Source organism: Piliocolobus tephrosceles, chromosome 5, assembly GCF_002776525.5.
Source record: "Piliocolobus tephrosceles isolate RC106 chromosome 5, ASM277652v3, whole genome shotgun sequence".
NCBI lineage: Eukaryota > Metazoa > Chordata > Mammalia > Primates > Cercopithecidae > Piliocolobus > Piliocolobus tephrosceles.
In genome coordinates this window covers 17705929-17733655 of record NC_045438.1, presented here as the reverse complement: position 1 = coordinate 17733655, position 27727 = coordinate 17705929, and the positions used below count along the sequence as shown (strand labels likewise).

At 50.3% G+C, this 27727-nt stretch overlaps 1 protein-coding gene across 5 annotated transcripts in view; it reads left to right on the top strand.

Moving 5' to 3' along the window:
• RPS6KA2 (ribosomal protein S6 kinase A2) overlaps positions 1-23657 on the top strand; it is a 440283-nt gene extending 416626 nt beyond the window's left edge. For 4 of the 5 annotated variants that reach the window (XM_023223586.2, XM_023223589.2, XM_023223591.2 and 1 more), the window contains 7 exons: positions 4373-4462; positions 6254-6412; positions 9536-9697; positions 13013-13089; positions 14621-14738; positions 19272-19409; positions 20311-23657. In XM_023223586.2, the coding sequence (XP_023079354.1) occupies positions 4373-4462; positions 6254-6412; positions 9536-9697; positions 13013-13089; positions 14621-14738; positions 19272-19409; positions 20311-20436 (870 nt within the window). In that variant the 3' untranslated portion in view covers positions 20437-23657. The remainder of the gene's footprint in view (positions 1-4372; positions 4463-6253; positions 6413-9535; positions 9698-13012; positions 13090-14620; positions 14739-19271; positions 19410-20310) is intronic. The other variant, XM_023223588.2, reaches the window with a different exon arrangement.
• The last annotated feature ends 4070 nt before the right edge of the window (positions 23658-27727 follow it).

Here is a 27727-nt window from a genome sequence, read left to right as displayed (position 1 = left end):
TCCCTTCCAGGACGTTCCTGTAATCCCAGCTACTTGGGAGGCTAAGACAGGAGACTCCAGTCTGTGGGACTTCCCTTCGAGGACGGGGAGCGCCATTTCCCATGCAAACCCACCCTCCTCACTGCCCTGTGCTCCAGAGGCTGGGAGGCCGGGAGGCAAGGAAGCCAGGAGGCTGACTATTAGGGACCGCTTCCATGCCTCTGGCTTCTGGGCAGTTCTGCTAGTGTGAGACAGACACCACAGGACAACAGTGGGAAGAGAAGTGTTGGGCTGAGGCCTTTCTGCCCACAGCCCCTGTCAGGGTGCACCTCCCCACCCCTGCAGCCCCTTCCGGTCCTGTGACTCACCCTCCCCACCCCTGCAGCCCCTCTGGTCCTGTGACTGTCTCTGTGCAGCTCTTTGGCACTGGGAGCCAGGACTGCCCCCAAGGCATTACATTGTGCCTTGCTGGCCGGGCCACTGACCCTCCAGCCACTCTACTTTTTTGCAAACGATCCTTTAATTAAGCCCTCTGGGTTGACCCAGTTGGTGTGACATCTGATTTTTTTTTTTTTTTTTTTTTTCTGGGGCTTTGACTGAAACATGCTCTACTGCTGACATTAGTTTTGAACATCACGCTGCTTCGTGGCACTGACTCGCAGTGAGGCTTCAGAGACAGGACCGAAAGCGGCATTTCAGGGCTGTAAATGTGGCAGGTCACAGCTGCTTGGTCCCTTGCCTGGGGGCGTCAGGGTAATTCTGTTTTATCTCTGTAATAGGAATAACTCACTTGTACCAAGTGTTTTCTATGTACCGGGGAGAGTATGAAGGGATCGATTCATATTAATTTGTTGAATCTTAACAGTGAACCAGAGGAGTGCCTGGTATTTTCTAGGTTTTATAGATGAAGAAAGCTAGGTGTAGGGAGGCCCAGGGAGCTCCTGCAACCCCACACGGAGCGGACAGGGAGGCCAGGTGTCAGCTGGGGTCAGACTGGCTCAGCGGCTGGGCTGCCAAGCATGCGGCACATGGCCTCCCCGGGAGCAATGCCTTCCTCCACCCTTCCAGCCCTCCACGGGAGCTAAGCCTGCAGACACCCACGTTCAGGTACCAGCAAGTGACATGGCCATGGGCCGAGCCACCCACTCGCACAGCAGCGTTTTCATCTCAGACAGCAAACCTGACTTCCCCTCGGGAGCAAACCAGGTGTTTGCTGAAAGACCTCTGGCTCTGCCCTGCAGAGAGAAACAGGAGCACTCATGGGCCCCTTGGAGTCTCCTCCAGATGAGCTCCTGCCCCTACAGGACCTGAGCCTGGGAGCTTCTTTTGTTTTCCTCCATTTCCCAAAGGCCACCTCAGAGAACAGCTGGTGTGTGGTGTTTGGTTGTTGACAGAGGTACTTTGGGTGTTCGGCCAAGCAATTAAATTATTTTGAAAGGCGTAACTAATATGTTTAAAATGTAATAAAAGTCAACATGCATGCTCAAATGTGTATCAGATTCCAGTAAATGACCAGGACAGTGGCTCCGATGGGTTGAAATCCAGTGCGCCTCACATGTGCACATACATGCTAGCTTTTATTACAATTTAAAATAATTTTTAAAGTAAGCAAGAGTTTAAGGTAATCTGTCTTTGAAAACTGTTTACAAATACTTATCACTGTAAGTCAGAATTTTTCTGAAGACTCACAACAAAAGAACACATAGAAATAAAATAGATAACTAGGGTTGATAGGGCAGCCATCTGTAGTCCCAGATTCTTTAAAATAGTCACATTGTCCTCCAATTTCAGCTTACAAAATACATTTTGGAATTTTTTATTTAATTATTTGAATAGACAATATATTCTTGTGGTTCAAAATTTTTAAAAATTCATGCAGATACAGCAAGGTCTCCCCCCACCCATGGCCCCCCAGGCACCCCGTTCCCCTCCTCACAGGAAGGCAAGGCAATTAAATGTTTCCTCCTTCCTTCCAGGGTTATTTTATGCACCCACAAGGAAATGGATGTGTCTATTTAGATTCTTCTCTCCGTTTTTAAAAAAGGGATGGCGTAGGATGCACCTGCTCCGCGTCGGCCTTCTTCACTCCATGTGTCTTGAAGATGGTCCCTGGCGGTGGAGGAAAAGCTTCCACTTTCTTGTTTACTCCGCGTCCTGTTCCATTGTGAGAGCGATAAAACAGATTCATGCTTTATTGTGAAATCATATTTCCGGGAAAAAAAATCTTCTACTGAATGTTTTTTATAAATTTATACATGTGTTTTAACCGTCTCCAATTGCAAAGACAGGATCCCGGCCCAGAGAGATGGGATGCCCACAGGCAGCCAGGAGCAGAGGAGTTCGGGTACCTGACAGCCGGCTTCCCCTACAGGGAGTGCAGGACCAGCCTCCCAGGACCTGGTTAGGCTGCGGCACATTAGGGAATGTCCCCCACCCCTCCTGGAATGATTGTTTTAAAAGTCTCTACTTGAGAATGATGCATTTATGTTGGTAATAGAAATAGTCCTAGTGTACTAGCTAAAACTTCAGTAGAATTAAATGCAGCAGAAGGAGAGAAATGTTGTGTCCAGAAAGGGACTCTAACTCTTCTGCCTGTTTAACAACGCAAGCTGTTAGGACTCACACATCAAGGGCCACTGATGCAGTCAGAGCTGAGTGGTGGTCATGGCAGAGCATCCTTTAAAACTATAATGGGGTGAGAACTGGCACTATGGTGATTTTTTTTATAATGGTGACAGGGAATAGAGGAAGCCTGACTAGGGGACAGATTACGAGCAGTGAGTCAAATGCTACCCAAGCGTTTAGTTCTCTAGAGTAAAGAAATAGCCAGGTGTAGTGGCTCATGCCTGTAATCTCAGCACTTAGGGAGGCTGAGGCAGGAGGATCACTTGAAGCCCGGAGTTTGAGACCAGCCTGGGCAACATAGCAAGGCCCCATCTCTACAAAGAATTTAAAAATTAGCTGAGTGTGGTGGCACTCACCTCTGTAGTCCTAGTTACTCTGGAGGCTGAGGCAGGAGGATCGCTTGAGCCCAGGGGTTTGATGTTGCACTGAGCTATCCTTGCACCACTGTACTCCAACCTAGGCAACAGAGTGAGACCCTGTCTCAAAAGCAAAATATTAAATTCTTTAAAGAAATAGAGTTTTATGCAAAGCTCTCTGCCTACAGACTTTGGCATGATAGAAGTTAAAAGCAAATCGCCCTCATATTCTAGTAGTAAAATGACTGCACACTCTCCAAATAGAGACTATTTTAAAATTAGGTTGAACTATTGTGAGAATAGTACAAATCATGGTTTAGAAGGTGTTTCCAATCGCTTCTCTTCTGTTCTGAGTGTTGTTTGCAACATACATGTTGCTCATTTCCCGTGAGTGGGGTGCCCTCCTCCCACTGGTCCTGTTCCCACAGCAGGGCAGCAAAGGCGGGACTTAGGCACCTCCAGAGGCATTAGCCACCAAGGGCCAACAGTGACTTCCTGTTTCCAAGGTAGGCTTAATCACAACACCCTGTCCTCGGAAACCATAAGTCTCCATGGGGTTGAAACAACTTTATCTGTTATCCTAAGACATCGGCTACAGATGCTGGGCAAGGGAAGGGAGCTTGCATGTGTCTAAACAACAGGGCAGGTCTGATCTGCGCACCATCCCCAGCATCTCTTGGTGAGAGCTGCGTGCCTCACCTCATTTTGTGGCTGGTTTGTAATTCCCAGAACAAGGCAGGAGGTGCACAGTGGCTGGAGGCTTGCTGAGGATGGTACCCACTGCGGAGGGTGGGACACAGTCTGTTATTTGGTGGCAGTTGCATGAGCACCTTACATATGCTTCTCCATCCAGCCTTATAACATCTTAACATTCATGTTTGAAGTCTTGTACTCCTTTGTTTTTTTTGTTTTTTTGAGACAGAGTCTTGCTCTGTCACCCAGGCTGGAGTTACAGTGGCATTGTCTTAGCTCCCTGCAACCTCTGCCTCCAGGTTCAAGCGATTCTTGTGCCTCAGCCTCCTGAGTAGCTGGGATTACAGGCATACACCACTATGTCCGGCTAATATTTGTATTTTTAGTAGAGACTAGGTTTTGTCATCTTAACCAAGCTGGCTGGTCTTAAACTTTGGACCTCAAGCCACCTGCCCACCTCGGCCTCCCAAAGTGCTGGGATTACAGGCATGAGCCACCTTGCCCCGCCTGTACTCTTTTTAAATGTAAAACGCTAGTTGTGAAAGAAAGGACTCGCCATGAATTTCCAGGCAATCTCAGGCTGTCTCTTCGTCGGGTGTGAGATTGTAGTGGTTGGGCCACCTGGGGCCAGACTTTATCCAAACTCAAGGGTCCACCAGCAGATACCACCCGGAAGCCTAAAGTAGACCTCTCACTGCCACGTGCTGTGTTTGTTCCAGATCATCGATAAGAGCAAGAGAGACCCCTCAGAAGAGATCGAGATCCTGCTGCGGTACGGCCAGCACCCGAACATCATCACCCTCAAAGATGTGAGTGGTCCTCGTGCAGCGGCATCTCCACTTCCTTCTGTTTCTTCAACTGACACAAAAAAGCTCCCATTCACTCTGAGCGAGCTTTCTCACATCTCATGCCTGTCTGAGCTGGTTTCCACCACCCACATATCTCAGTCACTTGCAGCTGACTTGCTGGACTGTGTACTCAAGTCTTTTTGGTAGCCACCGCCCCAATCATGGAGAGAGCAAGTAAAACAGAGGAAGAGAGAGCTTGTGTGAATGACAGTCCACAGGTGGAGTCTCTCACAGAGGCCCATGGGCTGCAGGGTTTAGGATCCAGGAGCAGAGAGAGGAGACAATTTTCCTCCTCACGCTCCAACTCCAAACTGATTCCAGCATTATGAACCTAGAGCCACAGGGTATTGGGCCTCCCTCAGTTTCCCTCATGCATAGTGATTGGTGCATGCAAAGGGTCTTAACGAGCAATCTTGGCATAAGAAGAGCCAGAGCGGGCCGGGTGCAGTGGCTCACACCTATAGTCCCAGCAATTTGGGAGGCATAGGCAGGCAGATCATTTGAGGTCAGGAGTTCAAGACCAGCCTGGTCAACATGGTGAAACCCCATCTCTACTAAAAATACAAAATTAGCTGGGTGTGGTGGCACACACCTGTAATCCCAGCTACTCGGGAGGCTGAGGCAGGAGAATTGCTTGAACCTGGGAGGTGAAGGTTGCACTGAACCGAGATCACACCATTGCACTCCAGCCTGGGCAACTGAGAGAGACTCCATTTCAAAAAATCAAAAAATCAAAAGAATCATCAGAGCATATTGTTTTTATTGAATTCATGAGATAAAAGCCAGTATGGAGGAAACCATCGTTTTCTATTGCTTCTCTGAAGCAACAGCATGGCTCTGATACGTGACTTCGCCCTGGACTCTGCCTAGCCTCTCTGCGCTCCCAGCGCCTGGCCACTCAGTGCTGTCTGTGCGGTAGCAGCACAGCCATCATGGGAACCTGGTTAGAAATACAGAGGGCCAGGCCCCACCCCAGGCTGCAGGACCGGAGCATGCATTTTAGCAAGATCCCCCAAGATTGGATGCACATTACAGTTTGAAAAACACTGCCCTGAGGCCCTGCCCTTGCAAGGTGGTTTGCCGATATTTGCATTTCCTAACGTCTAAATATCTCCTGGCAGGCCGGGCACCGTGGCTTACACCTGTAATCCCAGCCCTTTGGGAGGCTGAGGCAGGCGGATCACTTGAGGTCAGGAGTTTGAGTCCAGCTTGGCCAACATGGCAAAACCCTGTCTCTACTAAAAATACAAAAATTAGCCGGGCGTGGTGATGTGCACCTATAATCCCAGCTACCTGGGAGTCTGAGTCAGGAAGAATTGCTTGAACCCAGGAGCTGGAGGTTGCAGTGAGCTGAGATGGCACCATTGCACTTCAGCCTGGGTGACAGAGCGAGACTTCGTCTCAAGAAAATAATAATAATAAATATCTCCTGGCAGAGTCATGAAGCCATTCATCTCAGCTAAGGACACGCCCATCTCGTATGTCCCTACTCAGTCCCCGCTTAGCAGTGGATTATTAAAACCATATTCTTCCTAAAAAGAGCACATCTAGTATGACAGGAATGGCCATTCGCTTCTTCCCTGCAGAAGCCTTGTTTGTACTCCCATAGGACCCTGTGGTCCCAGCCTGTCCCCTGTGACTTCCTCCGCTGCCCCCTCTGGAGTAGTTGCTCTTTCGCAGTAACCAGCCGCGGTGACGTGCGGTGACGTGCGCGTCCCTGAGGCCCATGTGCGCCCCTTCTTCACTCCGCAGGTCTATGACGATGGCAAGTTCGTGTACCTGGTGATGGAGCTGATGCGTGGCGGGGAGCTCCTGGACCGCATCCTCCAGCAGAGATACTTCTCGGAGCGTGAGGCCAGTGACGTCCTGTGCACCATCACCAAGACCATGGACTACCTCCATTCCCAGGGGGTAGGAGCCATGCCTGGGGCAACCATCAGGGAGGAGGGAGCTTCAGGGAGGGAACCAAAACCACAAGGGTTTATGGGTTCAAGAGCTGAGAACGCAGATTGTCCTGGAATTCCTTCCGTGCCACCATTGTCCCTCTTGTGTCTGGAGGCTCAGTGACGTGCAAGGGAAGAAAAATTCTCTTCTCCCGGCTGGGCGTGGTGGCTCAAGTGTGTAATCCCAGCACTTTGAGAGGCCAAGACAGGCGGATCATGAGGTCAGGAGTTCGAGACCAGCCTGGCCAATATGGTGAAACCCCATCTCTGCTAAAAGTAATAACAACAACAAAAAAAATTAGCTGGGCAGGATGGCACACACCTGTAATCCTAGCTACTCAGGAGGCTGAGGCAGGAGAATCATTTGAACTCGGGAGGCAGAGGTTGCAGTGAGCTGAGATAGCACCATTGCACCCCAGCCTGGGTAACAGGACGAGACTCCGTCTCAAAAAAAAGAAAAATTCTTTTTTCCCTCTGCCCATCTTAGTTCTTCGGTGGAGGCCCTATAAACAACACTGGCCAAAGACAGGTTAACAAGAGGAAAACAGAAATTTATTAACATGTGCATCTCACATATACACAGGAGCACTCAGCCATGAATAACTCCAAGGAGTTGTTAGAACTTGAGCTTATGTAGCATTTTAACAAAAGAACAATAAATTTGCCGGGTGCAGTGGCTCATACGTATAATCCCAGCACTTTGGAAGGCTGAGGCAGGTAGATCACCTGAGGTCAGGAGTTCAAGACCAGCCTGGCCAACGTGGCAAAACCCCATCTCTACTAAATATACAAAAATTGGCCAGACGTGATGGCGCACACCTGTAATCCCAGCTACTCAGGAGGTGGAGGCATGAGAATCGCCTGAACCTGGGAGGCGGAGGTTGCAATGAGCCAAGATCACGCCACTGTACTTCAGCCTGAGTGACAGAGCAAAACTCTGTCTCAAATTTAAAAATTTTTTTAATTTTAAAAAGAATAATAATTTTTAAAGAAAACAGAAAGGACTGCATTTCTAGGGCAGCAAACTGTGGGAAGCTAAGTCTATGAGAAACTAATAGAGGATGAGGGTTAGTTAGGAACATTTGTTACGGAGATTATTCTGGTGGCTTCTCCAGGCTGTAAGGGTCTAGAGTTTCCCTTCCGTCCTTCCAGGCAGAGAGGGCAGGGGGGACACCTTTGCCCATTTATATCCTTCTTTTAGGTAAAGAAGGGGAAGGCAGAGGGCTTTGCTTATATCTGCATCTTTTCAGTTGTTTTCAGCTCAAAATAATCCTTATGGCAGAGCAGCATATTTTGGGGTGGCTGACTCTGCTACCCTTTGAGAGTCTAAAATCATTTGTGCCAACTTTAGCCAAAACACTTTGGCCTTAATCAAAAGAAATTGAGAATTTTCGTTACTTGCAATGGGTAAAGTTGAATTCATTAACCAGTGCGCAGGGGCGCTGAGGCAGGGATGGCGGTGGTGCCTGAGGTTCACGTGGGCCTCACCGTGATCCATGCACTTCAAGCTCTTCATTCACTGACTCCCTAACCCTAGATCACACCCACTGTGCAGGCGAGGGGCACAGGAGTTTGAGTATCTTGCCCAAGGTCACCCATGAGTAGGTGGCCAGTGTGGTTGGACCCCGGCCCTCTGGTTCCAGGCAGTGCTCTCCGTCCCAGCCCTGGCCTCACAGGGAGGCGGCTGTACCGTATCACACGTTTCCCCTGTGCGCCGTCTCTTCCCAGTGTTTCTCCTGAAGCAGGAAATACAGTCTTAGCCAGCTGTGTGCGTAGTCCTGAGCCTTCAGAATGCAGTCATCTCCAAACAGGGGAATATTCTTCCAGGACCACACACTGGGTCTTTTCTGTGTGGTCACCCGGTGGTCTTGAACATTAAGCTCTTCCAGGTTTTCCCAGTACAGTCCAACTCAGGGGAAGCCCTTCGGATGATGTTTTCTGCAGATCTGCTCATATTTAATGAGGGGAGGCAATGGAAGTGAAACCACAATCTTTCATTTCCTTGCCGTCAGGACCTCTGCAAACCAGGCCTGACTGCTGGAGCATGTCCCTTTAATTCCCTTCTATATCCTCCCACTGGATTTTATTAGGACAATTGAGGCGTTCAGGATCCAAGCTGTACAAAGACACGCCACATGTCCTCACAATGGCCCTCTGTCCCCTCAGAACACATTGCTTTCTGCCCTAAATAGCCGCTTTGCTTTGAGGTGCACTCGCCCTACCATCCTTGCAGCCAGCGCAGTCCTCCTCGGGAGGCCTCAGAGCATGATTGCAGAGTGACTGCATGATCACATGGCCCCGGTCCATCTCCCCCACGAGGTGGTGTGCCCAGGACAGCAGGTGCCTGATCTGTGCCGCTTACTGGTGCTGCTCCAACACCTGACAGTGCGTGGGGGTGGGCACACAGGGAATAATTACTGAATGAATATCATCTTTTTTTTTTTTTTTTTGAGACGGAGTCTTGCTCTGTCACCTGGGCTGGAGTGCAGTGACCGGATCTCAGCTCACTGCAAGCTCCGCCTCCCGGGTTCATGCCATTCTCCTGCCTCAGCCTCCGGAGTAGCTGGGACTACGGGCGCCTGCCACCTCGCCTGGCTAGTTTTTTGTATTTTTAGTAGAGACGGGGTTTCGCCGTGTTAGCCAGGATGGTCTCGATCTCCTGACCTCGTGATCCGCCCGTCTTGGCCTCCCAAAGTGCTGGGATTACAGGCTTGAGCCACTGCGCCCGGCTGAATATCATCTTTAAAATGCTTTTCATTCCCATCACCAGAGCTCACCACGTTTCCTTTTATGTGACAGCTGCAGTAAGCTGCAGCCTCATCTTGGAGAGGTGCTCACTTTCTCAAATATTCATTCACTGTAAAAGCAGGTGACACGAGGGGCTCAGATGTGAGTGACCATCACAGGAGAAGAGGAGGTTGGGGGCCCTCTGGAGAAGACAGCAGCTGTTGACACTGCTGGCCTGCTGCCTCCTTGCAGGACCTGCTGGGAAGACAATTCCCAAAGGCACCCTCCCATCTGAATGCACCTGCCCTCGCTCTCCTGCTCAGTTCTCGGCCCCCAAGTAGGCACCGTGCCTTCTGTCTTGCAGGTTGTTCATCGAGACCTGAAGCCGAGTAACATCCTCTACAGGGATGAGTCGGGGAGCCCAGAATCCATCCGAGTTTGTGACTTTGGCTTTGCCAAGCAGCTGCGCGCGGGGAACGGGCTGCTCATGACGCCCTGCTACACGGCCAACTTCGTGGCCCCAGAGGTGAGCATTCCCAGCCTGCAGACCCAGGCCCCTCTGTCCGCAAAGAGACACTCTGCCCCTCCCACTGCAGAGCCACTGGACAGCGGGGACAGCAGAGGCGGCTTGAGCCGCGTCAGCAGTGGTGTTGGGAAACAGAAATGAGAACCTTCAGTCTCCTGGGCCAGAGGCCAATCTTGCTTAAACACAGTTGTTCTTATTCTCATTTTCCCACTTGAAAAAACTTTTCAACAGTAACTTTTTATGTAAAATTGTCTTCTGTAGACAATTTGGATGAAATCTCCATATTTATTCCAAGTTAGAGAGATGATACTATAGTCTCCTTATACAACCGGGACACAGAGCTGCCATTCACCTGGGATGGGAAATGGATCTCTCACAGCGCAGGGAGCAACTAAGTTTACGGATTTCCTCTGCACCCCAGTTCTCACTCCAGATTGGTTCCCCGGCAGCAGCAAGTCAGCAGCTGTCAGATAGAACCGCAGGACTCCAGGGTGATTTGCCACTGAAAGCTCACGTTGGTCAGTGTCTGTGTCTGCTCCCAGCCCCACTCAGAGCAGCTGTCAAGGCACCTGGTGAACTTCTCTCTTTTCACGTTTCCCAGGAACAAGTTCCATTAGGTTCTGAAGTCAAGGATGTATTTATAAAGCTAAGCCCAATTTCTTGCCTTTGAGAAAAGCCACTGAATCTGAGCCGGTGGTAAAAAGAGGAAGGGAAGGGCGGTGGCTGATGCTGCTGGTGGGGTGGGGGAGGAGGGAACTGGGAAGGAAGGCAGACTTCAGAGTCTGTGTGGATCCCGCGGGTTCTTGATGGAACCGGACCAGAGCTGCTCTGGTGGGAGGGGAGTCAAGTGAGCAGTGAGGTCTGAGGCGCCTGGCATCTCGTAGGGGTCTTGGAGCTATTTGAGAGGTCACCCAGGGCCACTGGTGCATGGTAAAGATGCTTCTGTGTGCTGAGACATGCATGAATGGACGTGCAGCCAGGGGCTGGGCTGAGAGGCTCTTTTAGGTTATGCAGGGGTTATCCAGACACGTGAGCAACCTGTGGCCCCTTTAAAAATAACCAAGTTTGGCTGGGTGTGGTGGCTCATGCCTGTAATCCCAACACTTTGGGAGGCCGAGGCAGGTGGATCACCTGAGGTCAGGAGTTGGAGACCAGCCTAGCCAACATGGTGAAACCCCGTCTCTACTAAAAATACAAAAATTAGCCAGGTGTGGTGGTGTGTGCTCATAGTCCCAGCTACTCGGGAGGCTGAGGCCGGAGAATCGCTTGAACCCAGGAGGTGGAGGTTGCAGCGAATCAAGATCACGCCACTGCACTCCAGCCTGGTTGAAAGAGCAGGACTCCGTCTCAAAAAATAAAAATTAAGAAAAAAAAAAAAAAAACAAAAACAAGTTATAAGTCTCTGTTCTTGCCTTACTTAATCAACATTAATATTGATAATATTACAGGGGAGGAAAATCACGTTTTCCTCTTAAGTTCTTAGCTGGACCAGACCCCTGTGACAAAAGATAGATTAACAAGAGAAAAAAGAAGTTTACTAACACATCTTCTGATGTTTGCATGGGAGATGCCCAGGGAAGGAGTCGTTCTGACAGAGGTGGCTTTGAGTCCAGCCTACATGACATATTCAGCAAAGAACAGAGAATTTTTAGAGACCTGGCAAGACAAAGGAAGGGGGCTTTGGGTCTCCAGGGACTGCAGCTTGGGGAGGTACAGGGCTGGCTGATGGAGGCTGGTTCCATATGGGACCACATGGGTCCAAAGCTGTCCCTAGGGCACGCCTTTGTCCTCTCTGGTGGGGGTGGGTACCTTTTGTCTTAATCCATGTCCTGATTTTAGACAAATGGAAGACAAAGAGCTCTCCTGCATCTGCTGCTGCTGCTGCTGCTTCTTCAGTTCAGCACCCCTCACTCCTATGCAGCATGTTTTGGGGTGGCATATTCTGGTCTCCCACAATATTGATTTTATTGATTACAGAATGCCCTAGGTTGTGATACTCCTTTGCCATTTACAAAGCACTTTTACCAACTTTTTTTTTTTACTTTTACTCTCATCCACCATACGAAGTAGGCAGGGTATAATCTATTAACCATGTTTCGCAGATTCAGAAAGCACAAGCTCCGTGTGTGTAAGTGACTGCTGCAGGCTGCCCAGCTGATGGATTAGGAAGTGAGGCTTGCACCATGAGCGCCAAATTCATTTAGCACGTGCTGGCTGGTCCCCTCCATGGTGCAGGCTCGCACACGGTGGCAGCGATACAGAGAGGAAAGGACAGGCTCCTCGCTCTCATCTCTATGGAAATTGAGCCGAGCTCTCCCGACTCGATATTTAATGCTAAATCCAATCATCTGCAGTAATCCATGAGCACTGATGCGGCTTCCTTTGTTGTAACTCAACTGTAACTATCTCACAGGATTGCCCGCTACTGAAGTATGTAATCCTAGCATGCATACAAGTTTTGCTGCTTTAACAGTTCTTCAGAAAAATTAAACATTATCATGTAGCCCAGAATGGAACTTCTGGGTATATACCCAACAGAATTGAAGGCAGGGACTCAAACAGACATGTGTCCACCCATGTTCACAGCAGCACTATTCACAACAGCCGAAAGGTGGAAGCCCCCTGAGTGTCCCTCGGTGGATGAAGGGGTAAGCAAAACGTGGCGTGTACACACAGCGGAGCATTGTCCAGCCTACAGAAGGAGGAAACTTCTGACGCGTGGAAGAACCTTAGGGTGTTATACCAAGTGATATTAGCCAGTCACGGAAAGACAAACATTGCATAATTCTACTCACATGAGGTCCCTAGAGGAGTCAGATTCATACACGTGGAAAGTAGAAGGTTAGGTGTTAGGGGCTGGGGGACAGGGAGTTGTTGTTTAATGGGGACAGTTTCATTTTAGGAAGGTGAAAATGCTCTATGGATGGATGGTGGTGATGTTGGCACCACGATGTGAATAAGCTTAATGCTACTAAGCTGTGCACCTAGAAAGGGCTTTGATGGTCAATTTTATGTTATACGTATTTCACCATAACAGAAAAATCCTTCTGCCTTAAAAATTAAGGCCCTCCTTTTTAGCCTGTCTGTCATGTGTCTGGCAAGAGCACTGGTTCACCATGTGGCTGTCCTGGGAGGAGTCCCACTGCAGCACCTTAGGGTTGGCTTTGCATTAAGAAACAGTGGCCACACCGAAGACACAGCGCTGTCCTCCTCCTAGTCCTCAGCTTGCTGGCATGGGATGCCGCCGGAGAAATGTGCTGTCAACCTGAATGTCCTTCGTGAAGGGCATGCCGGTGTCCTGTCGTTCCCTCCTAGGTCCTGAAGCGTCAAGGCTACGATGCGGCGTGTGACATCTGGAGTTTGGGAATCCTGTTGTACACCATGCTGGCAGGGTAAGCAGTCGCCTCAAACAGGTGTCAGGAGGAGACACGGGGCAGCAGCCTCAGTGACTGGTCTGTTGGGGGACCAGGGCCAGCCCCGTCCTAGTGTGCGCATGTGGGCAAACCCAATGCGTATGCAAACACTCCCAGACCTTGAGTGAACACTCGCAGACTTCCTTAGCCCCTCAGGACAACTGGACAAGAGCAAGAAATGTAGCCACCCATTTTCTTTACACTCAGCTCATGAACAAAACATCCAACATTTTGCCAGCATAGTCCCCATTCTCTCTGCTGACCCTGCCACTGTCTTAAATGGTAGCAACAGACGTGCCTTCCAGACAGCCTCTTAAACCAGAAGCATCCATAGCAGCTTCAGGGTCAAACAGCGTCTGTACCTGGGTTTCGTGGTTGTGAGTCATGCACGGGCCGGTTCCTTGTGGTGAGACACGTGGTGTTACAAAAAGTGGCCTGGGGCCTGCCATCCAGACAGCCAACTTCCATCGGAGCCCCACTCGCCACTAGCCATGACTCTGGGCTAAACACTTGAACCTGTACCGGCCTCCCTTCCCTCTCCCCTGAGTGAGAAGAGGACACCCTGTGGCTGCTTCTAGGCAGGAAGGTCTAGGATCCTGCAAGATCCGCTGGTTCCTATTACGTTTATTAAATACTTGAATGGAGGCAAAAAGAAAAGAACCCTAGACCATCCAATCCTGTTTGCTCTAGCAAAATGGCCTGAATGCCCCCATGAGAATGAATGAGCTTGGCCTGCTTTTCACGTATTTCATCAATAGGTAGTGTCCACAGCAGAAGAAGAGTAAATCAGGCGCCTGAAGCCGCACCCCGAGGACTGCAGTAGCAAAGGAAGGAACCTCAGTTTCTTACCAATACCACAGTCAGGTTATTTTGTGATGCTTCTCATACTCACTTTGCCTATATGGAAAACTAGATCACAAACTTTCCCACTAGAGGAAGCGCTGGCAGCACACGTATCCTTCCTTTTCTAGGAGTGTGTGGGTGTGAGTGAAGGTGGGACACGAGGAATACCTCCCACACGTTGGAATACAGTCAGGGCTGCACCAGGCATGTATGTGTGTTCATGCATACACTCTGCATTCGCAATGGAGACTCAAAAAGTTAACTTGTCACAGAACACAGAGTTGGTAATACATCCACCGTGGGTCTTTCAGACTCCACGTCTCAGGCTTTCTTGCATGATGCTACACCGTCACCATGGAAACCATGGCACCAGGCAACTCACTAGGCCACCCCATCCCAGCGTACCTGGGTCCAGGGGGGATAGAGCACAGGTCTCACAGGGCTCTCCCACTTGCCCATCAACCTCTAGCCACCCAATGGCTAAGGAAGGAAAACGGGCATAGTGTTAAGAGATAAGTTCCGCTTTCCCGTGAATCCTGGCTGCAGAGCAGAGGAGGGGGAAGCAAAGTGCTGTTCTTTATAACAGCCAAGGGGCGATAGCAACTTGCAAACTTTATTTTAGGTTGTAAAGTGGAAGCTCATTACCACAAATTGTCTAATTATACAGATTTACCCCTTTTGCAAATGGGCCAGACGATACCCCTGAGGAGATTTTGGCGCGGATCGGCAGTGGGAAGTATGCCCTTTCTGGGGGAAACTGGGACTCCATATCTGACGCAGCCAAAGTGAGTACATGTCCCAGCGTCGCTTTTAAATATTCAGATTCTGAAACAGCCATATCATTTCTAAGGAAGCCAGTGGATAGGTTTTATATAAGTAGTATAGGTATTTTATCCTCAGCATCTTTTTTTTTTTTTTTCTTGAAATGGAGTCTCACTCTGTCTCACCCAGGCTGGAGTGCAGTGGCACAACCTAGGCTCACTGCAGCCTCCGCCTCCTGGGCTCAAGTAATTCTTCTGTCTCAGCCTCTCAAGTAGCTGGGACTACAGCTGTGTGCAACCACACCCAGCTAACTTTTTTGTATTTTTAGTAGAGACAGGGTTTCACCATGTTGGTCAGGCTGGTCTCAAACTCCTGACCTCAAGTGATCCACCTGCCTCGGCCTTCCAAAGTGCTGGGATTACAGGTGTGAGCCACCGCGCCTGGCCTTATCCTCGGCATCTTTTAAGCCTTTCATCCAAAAACATTATTTTCAAAAACATTTTTAGCATGTTCACATTTTCTAGTGTCTTGGTTCTCCAAAGAAAAAGAATGTGTGTGTGTGTGTGTGTGTGTGTGTGTGTGTGTGTAGAGAGAGAGATTTGTAAGAAATTGGCTCACGTGACTGTGGGGACGGGGACATCTGTGACTGCAGGGCCGCCGGCAGACTGGAGCCTCAGGGAGGAACGGATGGGGCAGTTGCCCGGCACAGGCCGTCTGCCACAGAACTCCCTCCTCCTCAGGGGAGCACAGTCTTTTTCCTAAGGAGGCCTTCCACTGACTGGACGAGGCTGACCCACATTGTGGAGGGTAACTGCTTTACTCAGAGTCGACTGACTTAAGTGTTAACCACATCTGAAAAAAAACCTTCACAGCAACATCTGGACTGGGTAACATAACCCAGCCACGTTGACGCATAAATTTAACCACCACGCTTTTAGCAATGTTGCAGAATGATTGTCCTGCATGTTCATAAACCAACCAAGTAAAGCTCTGGTTCAGAGATGTACTTCTATTCTTGTAAAATACTTGGAATTTGGCCTTGTCTGCAGTCCACACAGTTTATAACCTGCCTTATTTCCTTTGTCCATCAGGTGGTTTTTTACTTGGCATCATCAAATTCCTATCTAACCCAATAGTAAATCATGATCCAACCACTGGTAAGCAGCACCAACAGCTGTTTCCCATGTTCATGTAAAAGGGCTGGAAGAGAAGGAGTCAGGGGCTCTGATTCCAATTCTGCTGTTGTCATCTCAGTGCAACCTCATGCAGTGAGGGTGGAGGTGACGATTGTGGAGATGATGGTGGAGGTAATGGCGGGAATGATGATGGAGGTGATGGTGTAGGGATGGCAGAAGTGGTGGCAGAGGTGGCAACAGCGATGATGGAGGTGATGGTGAAGGCATGGTGGAGGGGATGATTGTGGAAATGATGGTGGAGATAGTGGCAGGAGTGATGATGGAGGTGATGGTGGAGGGATGGTGGAGGTAATGGTGGGAGCAATGATGAATGGCAGAAGTGGTGGCAGAGGTGGCGGCAGTGATGGTGGAGGTGATCGTTGTGGAGGTGATGGTGGGAAATGATGGAGGTGATGAAGGGATGGCAAAAGTGGTGGCAGAGGCGGTGGTGATCATGGAGGTGATAGTGGGCGTGGTGGGAGATGATAGTGAGAGGTGATGGTAGTGACTGTGGAGGTAATGGTGGAGGTGATGAGGATGATGGTGAGGGTAATGAGGGTAATGGCAGAGATGATAGTGGAGGTGATGGTGGAGATAATGGAAGGTAATGGCAGAGATGATGATGGAGGTGATGGGGAAGCATGGCAACTGATGGTAGAGGTGAGGGAGGAGGGATGGCAAGGGTGATGGTAGAGGTGACGGAGAAAAAATGGTAAGCGTGATGGTGGAGGTGGTGGTGAAGATGATGGCGACGGTGATGGTGGAGGTGGTGAAGATGATGGTGAGGGTGATTGTGAAGATGATGGTGAGGGTGACGGAGGAAGGATGGTGAGCATGATGGTGGAGGTGGTGATGAAGATGATGGTGGAGGTGATGGAGGAAGGATGGCGAGGGTGAGGGTGAAGGCGGTGAAGATGATGGTGAGGGTGATGGAGGAAGGATGGTGAGCATGATGGTGGAAATGGTGGTGAAGATGATGGTGAGGCTGATGGTGGGAGTGATGGAGGAAGGATGGTGAGGATGATGGTGAAGATGATGGTGAAGGTGATTGTGGTGAGAGTAATGATGAGGGCAATGGTGAGGGTGATGGTGGGGGTAATGGAGGAAGGATGGTGAGGATGATGGTGGGGGTGAGGGAGGAAGGATGGTGAGGATGATGGTGGAGGTGATGGTGAAGATGATGGTGAGGGTGGTGGTGGGGGTGATAGAGGAAGGATGGTGAGGGTGGTGGTGGAGGTGATGGAGGAAGGATGGTGAGGATGATGGTGGGGGTGATGGTGAAGGTGAGGGTGGTGGTGGGGGTGATGGAGGAAGGATGGTGAGGGTGGTGGTGGGGGTGATGGAGGAAGGATGGTGAGGGTGGTGGTGGAGGTGATGGAGGAAGGATGGTGAGGATGATGGTGGAGGTGATGGTGAAGATGAGGGTAAGGGAGGAAGGATGGTGAGGGTGATTGTGGAAATGATGGCAGAGGTGCGGGCAGCTGGCATTTAGTGAGCATATCCCGGATGTCAGACCCTGACAGTCCAAGTGCTCCTGTCCACACCCTCACTTTATCTTAAATGAGTGTAGGACTTGTCTTAGTTCTGGTTCCCAAAATAGAGCCTCAGACTAGGTCGTGGGTGCTGGTGGTTTGTCTGGAAGGCCATCTTGGAAGCTGGCGTGGGAGCAGGGAGAAGGTGTTGGGATAGGAGCAGAGTCAAGGACAAAGGCACATTGTCAAGATCACTACTGCAGGCAGAGGTCTCTGCCGCCTCACAGGGCCTCGCCAACCCTTCCTGCCCCTCACTACCAGTCCCTGCCATCAGCACATCCTACCCCTGTCTTTTCCCCGTGCCTCTTCCTTTCTCTTACTTAGCACACAACAGAACCTCCAGTCCTCCAAACACCAGCAAGGCTACAAATTAGTATGTCTTTCTCCACATCCTACAGGTATAGAGTAAAAATACTGCTTCTCTCAGTGTCTTAAGATCATGAAAGAGTTAATAAAGCACTCTGCTTTTGTTTTTACACCCGAAAATGACAACACTTACACTTCTAGGAGATATTTGTTTCAGGAAATTACCAAGGTTAATGTTATCAAATATCAAATGGCATTAGATTTTTCTGTATAAAAAAGATACTGTTATTGTGCATAGTATTTCTTAGTTGTTTCATGACCAAAAATTCTAATGAGTAATTCCACTTCACATTCTATATGCATTCTTTTTTTTTTTTTTTTTCTTTTTTTTCTATTTTTTTCGAGATGGACTCTTGCCATGTAGCCCACGCTGGAGTGCAATGGTACAATCTCGGCTCACTCCAACCTCTGCCTCTTGGACTCAAGTGATTCTCCTGCCTCAGCCTCCCAAGTAGCTGGGATTACAGGCGCCCACCACACCCAGCTCATTTTTGTATTTTTAGTAGAGACGGGTTTCACCATGTTGGCCAGGCTGGTCTCAAACTCCTGACCTCAAGTGATCCACCCACCTCGGCCTCTGAAAGTGCTGGAATTATAGGCATGAGCCACCGCGCCCAACCGCATTCTAATTCATTTTATTACCTCTTCAAACGTGGTGGGAACACTAAGGAAGGAGAGTAGGCTAGTGGATAGAAGATGGGTTCTCATCTTGGATCTTCCTTGGGCAGTGATGTCTTCATCTGCAAATTAGGAAAAGTAATATTTGCCCCATTTACCTCAAGGATGATTATGGTAATTACAGCAGAAGCATCAGGTGTGTCTGCAAATGTAATTCACACTGTAACCAAGTACTCTGCAAATGTAATTCACTGTAATAGAATGTGCACTGTATTGTGTGTGTATGTGTACACACATGTGGAGTCTCGTTTTAGAGGTTTTTACTGCTATGACTTTACAATGAAATAGAAAAAGACCTTTATTGCACATGAACCCATTGGATATATCTGATGGCTCCAGATTGTAGATGTTACAGTTTGTGATTATTTGTAGTATATATCTGTGGGTAGTCCTGATAAAAAACGTAAGTATGTGCGTCATGATGAGTTGATTTCTACCTGTGGAATATTTATTATTTCAGCTTCTCCCTTTGGAAAGATATCATTGTTACAAGAAACAGTGTTTCATCGAGTTACATGCATCATCTAACATTGCCACGTTTAACTTCCTTTTCGACATGAAAAATTTAATAAAAGATAAACCTTCAGTGAACTTCTAAGTTTGCTGATACTTAAAGCTAAAAACCATTGACATACTTCTAAACCTGAAAGTGAACACTTGACCCCAAAATGCAAAGACCCACACTTGCATAGCATAGTGGTTGGGTGTTGCTGTAGAGGGAGAGAAGAAGTTCTGCTGGGGAGGCTCTCTGACCCAGCACAGATGATCCAACCATCCCCCGCACTCTCGTGCCCTTCCCTGGCAGGACGTCGTATCCAAGATGCTCCACGTGGACCCTCATCAGCGCCTGACGGCGATGCAAGTGCTCAAACACCCGTGGGTGGTCAACAGAGAGTACCTGTCCCAAAACCAGCTCAGCCGACAGGACGTGCACCTGGTGAAGGTACCAGCAGGCGACAGTGAGGACACAGTGGTGGGAATGGGAAACCCTTGACACCTTGCAATTACTCTGAAGAAACCACGGAGTGCAGAGAAAGAGCCCATAGCAGCCCCAAACTGCACCGCCGGCCCACTCACCTTCACACACTTCACCAGACACGCGCAGTCACGCACAGGGCTCCTCTCTGATTAGGTGGCAGCCTCTGCGGACGTGGTGGCCGCTGGTGTGGCTGTTCCACTCAAGTTCAAAGCCTCCATTCTAGGCCACACATGCAAAAAAGTCCCCACTTCATAAGTGACTTACATTCAGGCAGCAGTTGCCTCTCAGGCGCCCCATCCTCTGGGTGGGACTCCTCTTCTGAGAGGTACAGACCGTCCCACCCCAGCGGGACTAGGCATGACCCAGTTAGGAGCAGTCCCCTCCAGATCCATTCTGAGAACTGAGATTCACTCCAGGATATGCCTGTTCCTCCAAATGAGTCCAGACTCCTCAGCAGTGGCCAAAGTCCGGGTTGACAGGCCCTGGCATTTGCTGTGCGTGTGTCCTAGGACCCAGCAAGCCCCAAAACAGACCTGGCCTCACTGTCCGAATGCAGGGGATCACGCGACCTCAGCTTGGGGGCTCCACAAGAGTCTAAGACATTTTCCCCCAAGTCACAAGCACAGTGCGAGGGTGGCACGGGGCGGGGGGCAGGTGCAGGAATGAGAAGCGCCCTGTCTCCTGGGCCCCACGGGCGCTGGCGCCCTGTGGCGGGCTCACAGTACCCCATGCTCCAGGGACCCTGGGGAAGCTCTGGTTTCTCCCACATTGCCTGGGGGCAGCTGAGGCCCATGGAGGCCCCGGGCTCCGGCTCCACCCCTGGAGTGAGGCACCACGGCTGTCACCCTTGTCCTCTGTTTTGCAGGGCGCGATGGCCGCCACCTACTTTGCTCTAAACAGAACACCTCAGGCCCCGCGGCTGGAGCCCGTGCTGTCGTCCAACCTGGCTCAGCGCAGAGGCATGAAGAGACTCACGTCCACGCGGTTGTAGCAGGTGGGACCCTGGCCCCAGCGTCCCCCGCCAGCGTCTTCGTGGGCTCGCAGACCCCGGCCTCGGAGCCTGCCTGGCACCCAGAGTGACCACAAGTCCAGCAGGGAGGCGGCGCCCGTCCTCGCCGTGTCCGTGTTTCCTTTTTCAACCCCGGAGAGGGTCCTGACCCGGGGGCTTCTCCAAGCCTCACTGCGCCAGCCTCGCCGCCCGCTCTCTTTTCTCCCAAGCAAAACCAAATGCGCCCCTTCACCTCACGTGCCCGTGCGAGGCCAGGGGCTACTTTCAGAACCGGCGGGTCTTCTCATATCGCGGCTTCTATTTCTGCCAAGAGATCTGTTTTCCAATTATGAAGCCGGTCGGTTTAGTCAGACTCCCGATGCCGACGTCCCGGGTACCCGGTGGGAAAGTGGCAGTGCAAGGGTGCAGCCGTCAGTGGTTGCAGGGCCCTGGAGGGCTGGGGTGACCTAGTATCCTGGGGATCCCCACGGGCTGGATGAGGGGGTTGGCACTGTGGCGTCCAGGGGGAGACGCCTGGTTCTGCCCAAAATAATCCAAAGAGCCATTTCCTCCTGCCCTTCAGTTTTTGCCTGAGGTGCTGGGTAGCCCATCCTATCCTCTGTCCCAAATTCAGAGGAGGAGTAAGAGCCCGGGCGACAGCAAGGCGGACTGGATCTTTGCCTTGAGAGCTCCGTGTCACCACGGAGGGAAGGGGGCGCCTCCCGGAGGAGCCTGTGTCCACCTCGAGTCTCGGCTTTCCCCGGGGGGCCAAGCGCACTGGGCTGCCCTTGGTCCCCAGCTCTGGTGGTCACACAGCTACCTGGAGGATTTGCAGGGAGCCGTGGGTTCTCACACCTTCTCAGCCCTGTGTCAGCTTCCTGTGTGCTCACCCAAAGCTGTGGTTCTGTGTTCACTTCGATTTTTCTGGTCTACAGAGAAACTGTGAATTTGAGAAATGGAGCTCTGTGGCTTCCCACCCAGTCCTTCTCAGTCCACCTGGAGGCTGGAGGGAAACGCAGGCCCCACCCAGCAGACTGAGGGCCAGGGGCACAAGTTGGAAGGCAGCGGAGATCAGCGTGGGCAGGAGCGATGCACTTTGTAGATGCTGTGGCTTTGTGTTGCGTTTTGTGTCTCTGTTGCACAGATCTGTTTTCACACAGATCTATATTCCCTGGGGTGTGCACACAGGGTGGGTGTGGGGCATTTAGGCCATACTGTGCTCTCCTTCATTGAGTAAAATCGAGTGAGAGGTTCCGGGCAGGAGGCTCGACGCCCAGTCCAGCCCGCAGAGGGAACACACGGGTCCTTCATTCTCCCGTAAGGGTGTTGAAGATGCTCCCCGGCGGCCCCCAAGTCAGGGGACCCAGCAAGTGGACTGGGTGGGAGGGGGTGCCGCTCACCCCCTCACCCTGCATTGCTGAAGAGCCCCGCCTCTGCAGCAAGCGGAGCTTCAGGAGGCATCCGTTGGCCACAGCCAGGTTTTCCCTAAGAAGATGTTACTGTGTTGGGTTTTGTTCCCCCTCCATCTCAATTCTAGTACCCAACTCAAAACAGAACAAACACACAAAAAATGTGCTGCGTTCTGAAAAATAACTCCTTAGCTTGGTCTGATTGTTTTCAGACCTTAAAATACAAACTTGTTTCAGAAGCTTTAATCCATGAAGATTTTTTTTTTTTTCTTAGAGAACCACAAAACGTAAAAGGAGCAAGTCGGACTGAGTACCTGTTTCCATAGTGCCCACAGGGCATCCCTCACATTTTCTCCATAGAAGATGCTTTTTCCCAAGGCTGGAATTACTTCCACCATGATGAATTTGCTTTTTAGGTCTCAATTATTTCATTTCTTTTTAGAAACTTAGGAGAAAGTGGATAATCCTTAGGTCACAGAATTTGTCCTCCCAGAAATGAACAAAAATCATCACCTCTTCTGCTTGCTACGCAAGCACAAGCTCGTGGTCTTTTTCAGTCATCCCAGTTTGTATAGACTTAGCTTCTGAACTCTAAGAATGCCAAAGGGACCGACGAGACTCCCCATCACAGCAAACTCTGTCCTTACATATATTTGATGTACATCAGTGGAGGAGAACACTGGCTTGGCCCTGCTCTGCCTAGGGTCTGTGAAATACCTCTACTTTCCCTCTCATATCCAGAACAAAGTGATACTGGAAATCCTTCCACAAAAGTCAGCCTGAAGAAGCTATGGTATCATATGTTAAACTAAGCTTTCAAAACCCTTAGTGAAATAGCAAGTGACTGCTTTCAAGTAGCAGTCGACATGTAAATGAAGGTGTTCTTAGAATTCGCATTTTGCCCGCTCAGCGCACCTCCATGCTGAATGAAATGCTCCGTATGATTTGTACAAATGACATAGACCTCCCCAAAAGTTAATTGGCTCTCTTTGCTCACACAGATCATCTCATAACCACCACCCCCCGCCCCCGGGTCATGAAAATCACAGAACTTAATACGCACACTGAACCCTAGATCTCAGGCTTCCTGACCTACTGCAAGTGGCCCCTTGCTGGCCACCCTATAGGGTCCTCCTTCCCTGGCAGCCCCCTGTGTGGGAGAAATACCTGATTCTCCCAATCTGCAGTGGGAGAGCTTTGCTGAATTCCACCCCAAAGTCCAACATGGGCAAGAGGTGAGGATTTCACTTTTACCCTCAAGTCCGATTCGTCTGTGATTTTAAACTAACTGTGTATGTATTGATGTTTGGAAGATTGAATTTTAAAGTGGTAATATACTTAATGTTAGCCAGTATTGTTCATTAAATGGCGTTATCCTAAAGCTGCACTTGGGATTTTTACCTAACGCTTTACTGATTCTCTCAAGCACATGGCAAAGTTTGATTTGCACTCCGTTCATTTCTGACACCGTTTTGCTGCCTCCTACCTTTCTAAGCGTCGTGCAAATTCGAGAACGGAGAAGGATGCTGCCCGTCCCTGAGCAGTGCGGAGAGGGCGGCAGGTGGACTCCAGCGCAGCTTGAGGGGCTGAGGACAGAGGCTGCAGCGTCTGTGTCGTTCTACTGAGCACGCTTCTCTGCCTCGCTCCTGACTCAGCACTTTGTTCACTGGCTCAGCAGTTATGTTTACACATCATTTTTATGTTCCTGCTTTGTAATTCATGTTTGAGATGGGTGGCCACTGTACAGATATTTATTACGCTTTCCAGACTTTCTGAATAGATTTTTTTGAATAAACATGGTTTTATGAAGTGTAATCTTTTTCTAGCCTAACAATAACCTTTGGACTTTCTGTGTTGTTACCAATAACAGTCTGGATAGCTCCCCACTCCTCTGGCCCCTCCCGCTGGCTTCAGGCCATGACCACCTCTGCCACTACCATGTGACCCCTCATGGGGAGGTGAAGCGGCATCGTGACCACTCCACCTCAGAGCCCTGTGCGTGAGTGTGTGCAGGTGGGTGAGCTCATGCATATACATGCATGTACACGTGTATGTGCACATGTGTGCGTGTGTAGGTGGGTGAGCTCATGCATTATGTATGCACGTGTGTGTAATGTCTGTGTGCACACGTGTGTGTAGGTGGGTGAGCTCGTGCATATGTACACGTGTGTGTGCTTGTGTGCACATGTGCATGTGTGTAGGTGAGTTCATGAGTGTACACACGTATGCTTATGTGTGTGCACACGTGTGTGGGGGGTGAGTTCATGCATAAGCGTGTGTACACGTGTGCACTTATGTGTATATGTGGAAGTCTGAGTTCATGCATGTGTGTACATGCATAAATGAGTGTGCATGAGAGCACGTGTGCACATGTGAACATATGGATGTATGTGTGTGTGTGCATTAGGGCCTGTGTGTCTGTATGTGTGCATGCACTCCTGAGAGGAGCCCAGCTGTGCTATGGATCTGGGGCTGGCAGGAGACAGTGGACGGTCATCTTGTGCAGCAAAGCAGGTGCCCAGCACACGGCCCTGGGAACAGCCCTCACTGTGTCTCCTGTGCTTTGCCACCCGGTCTCAAGGCAGTCTGCACTGTTGGTCCTTGGCTCTCCAACCTAATTTATTCTTCCTATTTGGTAAATTCCTTCCTAACCAGCATGTGTCAGCAAGCAGTGCGCACACACACACACACACACCACCGTGTGAACACATGCACACGCACACACCTTTGCTCCTGTGGTAGAATGCCCCATTTTCTGAGCTACTCTCCCAGCAGGGTGAAGGGGGCCTTACTGAAATCTATGAGACTCTCTGTGTAGGCAGGAGCCCTGGATCCCACTGAGGAAACTGCAGGACAAACAATAGATGTAGAAGAAATCCTGCCTCCTGCTCTACCCAGGAAGTGCCCACAAAATGCCTACTGACGGAGGCATCATTTGAAAAAAAAATATCTTTTACATCCTCTGTGTATCATTTTCTATTTCTGCCCTAGCAAATCCCACCAGCCTGTGGCATAAAACAGCAGCATCTACTATTACCTTACAGCTCTGTAGGTCACAAGTCCAAGACAGGGCTCTCTGAACGAAAACCGGTATGTGGGCAGCGCTGCCTCCTTCCAGAGGCTCTCAGGGAGAATCCGATTCTTTTCCAGCTTCCAGAGGCCATCTGTGCTCGGCAGCTCGCGGTCCCTCCTGCCTCCTCCAAATTCAGCAGTGGCAGGTGGAGCTTCTTCTCACACCCTCTCCTCTGCCCGGCCCTCCTGCCTCCCTCTTCCAGGTCTAAGCCCTGTGAGCACACTGGCCCACCAGGGTATTTGGGAAACTCTCCCTATGTTAAGGTGGTCTGATTCGCACCCTGAATTCCACCAGCAACCTCAGTTCCCCTTTATCACAGCTTCCAGGGATTAGGACGTGGACTTTGGTGGGGAGATGGATTATCCCGCCTGCCACATACATGTAGTTGAGCGTAGCTCTGCGTACACTTGTCCACCCATACACGTTTTTGTGGTTGGGGAAGACGAGGTGTCCAGACTGAAGTAAGTCTCTGAGGCGTGGCCCTACATGCAGGCTCATGGATGCTGGATGAAGACACAAGACTTCTAGATCAGAGACCCTACAGCAAACAGCATGGGCCCCGCACACATCAGTCCCCGTGGGCGCTAAGCCTTATGGGGTGGTGGAGAGTGGCCCAGGTGGATGTGCTGCACATGTTGAATTTGCGTCACAGATGAGGACCCTGACTTAGGAAACCCCAATTGTTTATGGAGGGATGCAGGCAAACCCACCCCCATTGTCCTGGAAGGGGACACTCAATTACAGTGGACAGGAAGATGCCTGCCCTTGGCCCCAGAGAGACGCTGCCTCTGCCTCCCGGGGCTGTTTACTACACAAATGTCCTTGGACAGACAGTTCAGAGCCAAAGCAGCTAGAGACTGCGGAAAGGCAAGAGACCCGTGGAGATTTGCCTCCCAGTGGCTCAGTGTTGTAACGCTGGACCCCAGATGCTGGACTGAATGTTGTCTAAGAATCCACTGACAGGCCTGGAGAGGAGGGTTAGACTCACACATGGGCTGTCACCTTTATCTGTGGAGAAACTCAGCTTAATGCTCAGTCTCAGATGCATCTGAGGACATATATTTTTATAGAACTTGAAAGAATCCTCCATACACCTGTCATATATATAATGATAGGTCTAGATCTGTCATCCTTACATGGAGGGAGGTACATACACGTACCTATATGTACATATGATAGGTATAGATATAAATTATAAATATGTAGTATATAGATATAATATATAGATATATATATTTGTTGTTGTTCTCAAAATTCAGCTAATTGCTTGTCCTGATTAATGCCAATCTGGGACATTAGCAGTATTTGCAGAAAACAAGTGGGGGAGCCAGGGAGCTTTGACTCCCACTTTCCAATGCAGCCCCGGGGGCATTGAGTGAAAGTTACTGCTTCCCCCAAATTTAGGGCTCAACAAATTCTTGACATTGTATCTGGCCCGTGACCTTTTAGGTACGATAACTTTCTCATTTGTACAGGTAGATCTGAATGCAACCCATAGCCCTGGAGAGCTGGAGCTGGCTCTGCCGCCCTGTGTGGCACGTGTGCTGGAGCTGGCTCTGTCCTGTAGTTCTGTCTGCTTAGGCCTAATAGGGATGAAGGTGCCTCTCTCCAAGTGAGGACGACAAGTTACATACCTGCCACGTGAAGCTGTCATCTGGGGACAGCTTCCCCGGCCGAGCACACCAAGTGTTCTCTGCAATTTGCATCAGCCTCTTTGGTTGTGGACTTCAGCATTGCCCAGGGCTCTCTGTAGCCGGCGCAGCCACAATGTGGGTACGAGAGGCCGTCACCGCTGGAAGCTGAGCACCTGCTTGCAAATAAAGAGTGCTCAGAAAACACGCTGCCTTGCAGAAAACACCAGGATATTCTGGCACACATTTGTCTGTGGATGTCAGCCTGTGACTCCAGGTGAGGAGGCTGTTCTCAGATGGTTAAACGTCAATGTGGACAGTCTGGACACCCAGGATCAGTCTGATGGGGTTTCCTAGACTCTTCAAGGATGGTCAAGCATCACTAGAGATGGAGAGTGGGACGCCAAGGGCCTCCTGGGGGGCAACCATGTGTCCCTGTGCCCAGACCTGCCCAAGGCCCTTAAGTCCCCTCTTCCTCCAGGCCCCCTTCTGTCTTCCAGATCACGTGCCAACATCCTCCCCGGTGCAGGAGTAGTCAGAGAAGAGAGCCTGGAAAACCCCTGCCTCTCTCCACATCACAATCTTAGCTTGACCTTCCTGCGGTGTCCCACGATCTCCTCTTCAATCAACCCCGTGCTTTCTACCTCATTACTTTTCTACCTTATTACCTTTCTACCTCATTACCTACAAGTGTGATGAGAAGAGTCCAACCTTGAAAACAGTGGGCTCTGAGAATGCCAAGCTGGAACACTACACACTCCGCCTCCACCCTGTCGCTCACCACCACCAGCCCCAGGTCTCACTCGTGTCTGTCCGCTGAGCTCCTCCCCTTCACCACTCTGCAGGGAGGGCCAGACACACTGAGCACTCCCAGACCTGGCCCAGGGGCCCTCCTGAGCCTGACAACCTCCTTGTTGTGTCAATTACAGGAGGTTTATGGAGCCCACACTTGCCACTGTCATTACAAGTTTGTCACCAGCAAGGACCATCAGAGGGTAGCTGGCTCAGGGCACATCAGTTCAGAGTGATCTGCTGCTCAGCTCTCTCGGGAAGCCAGCTCAGGGAGCGAGGGTGGGAGGGAGGAAGGCTGAATCTTCACAATAAGGGGCCGGGGCAGGGCCAAGCACCATTTATAGGCACTGCCACTGCCAAGACACTGGGGTTGCAGATTTCAGGTTTCA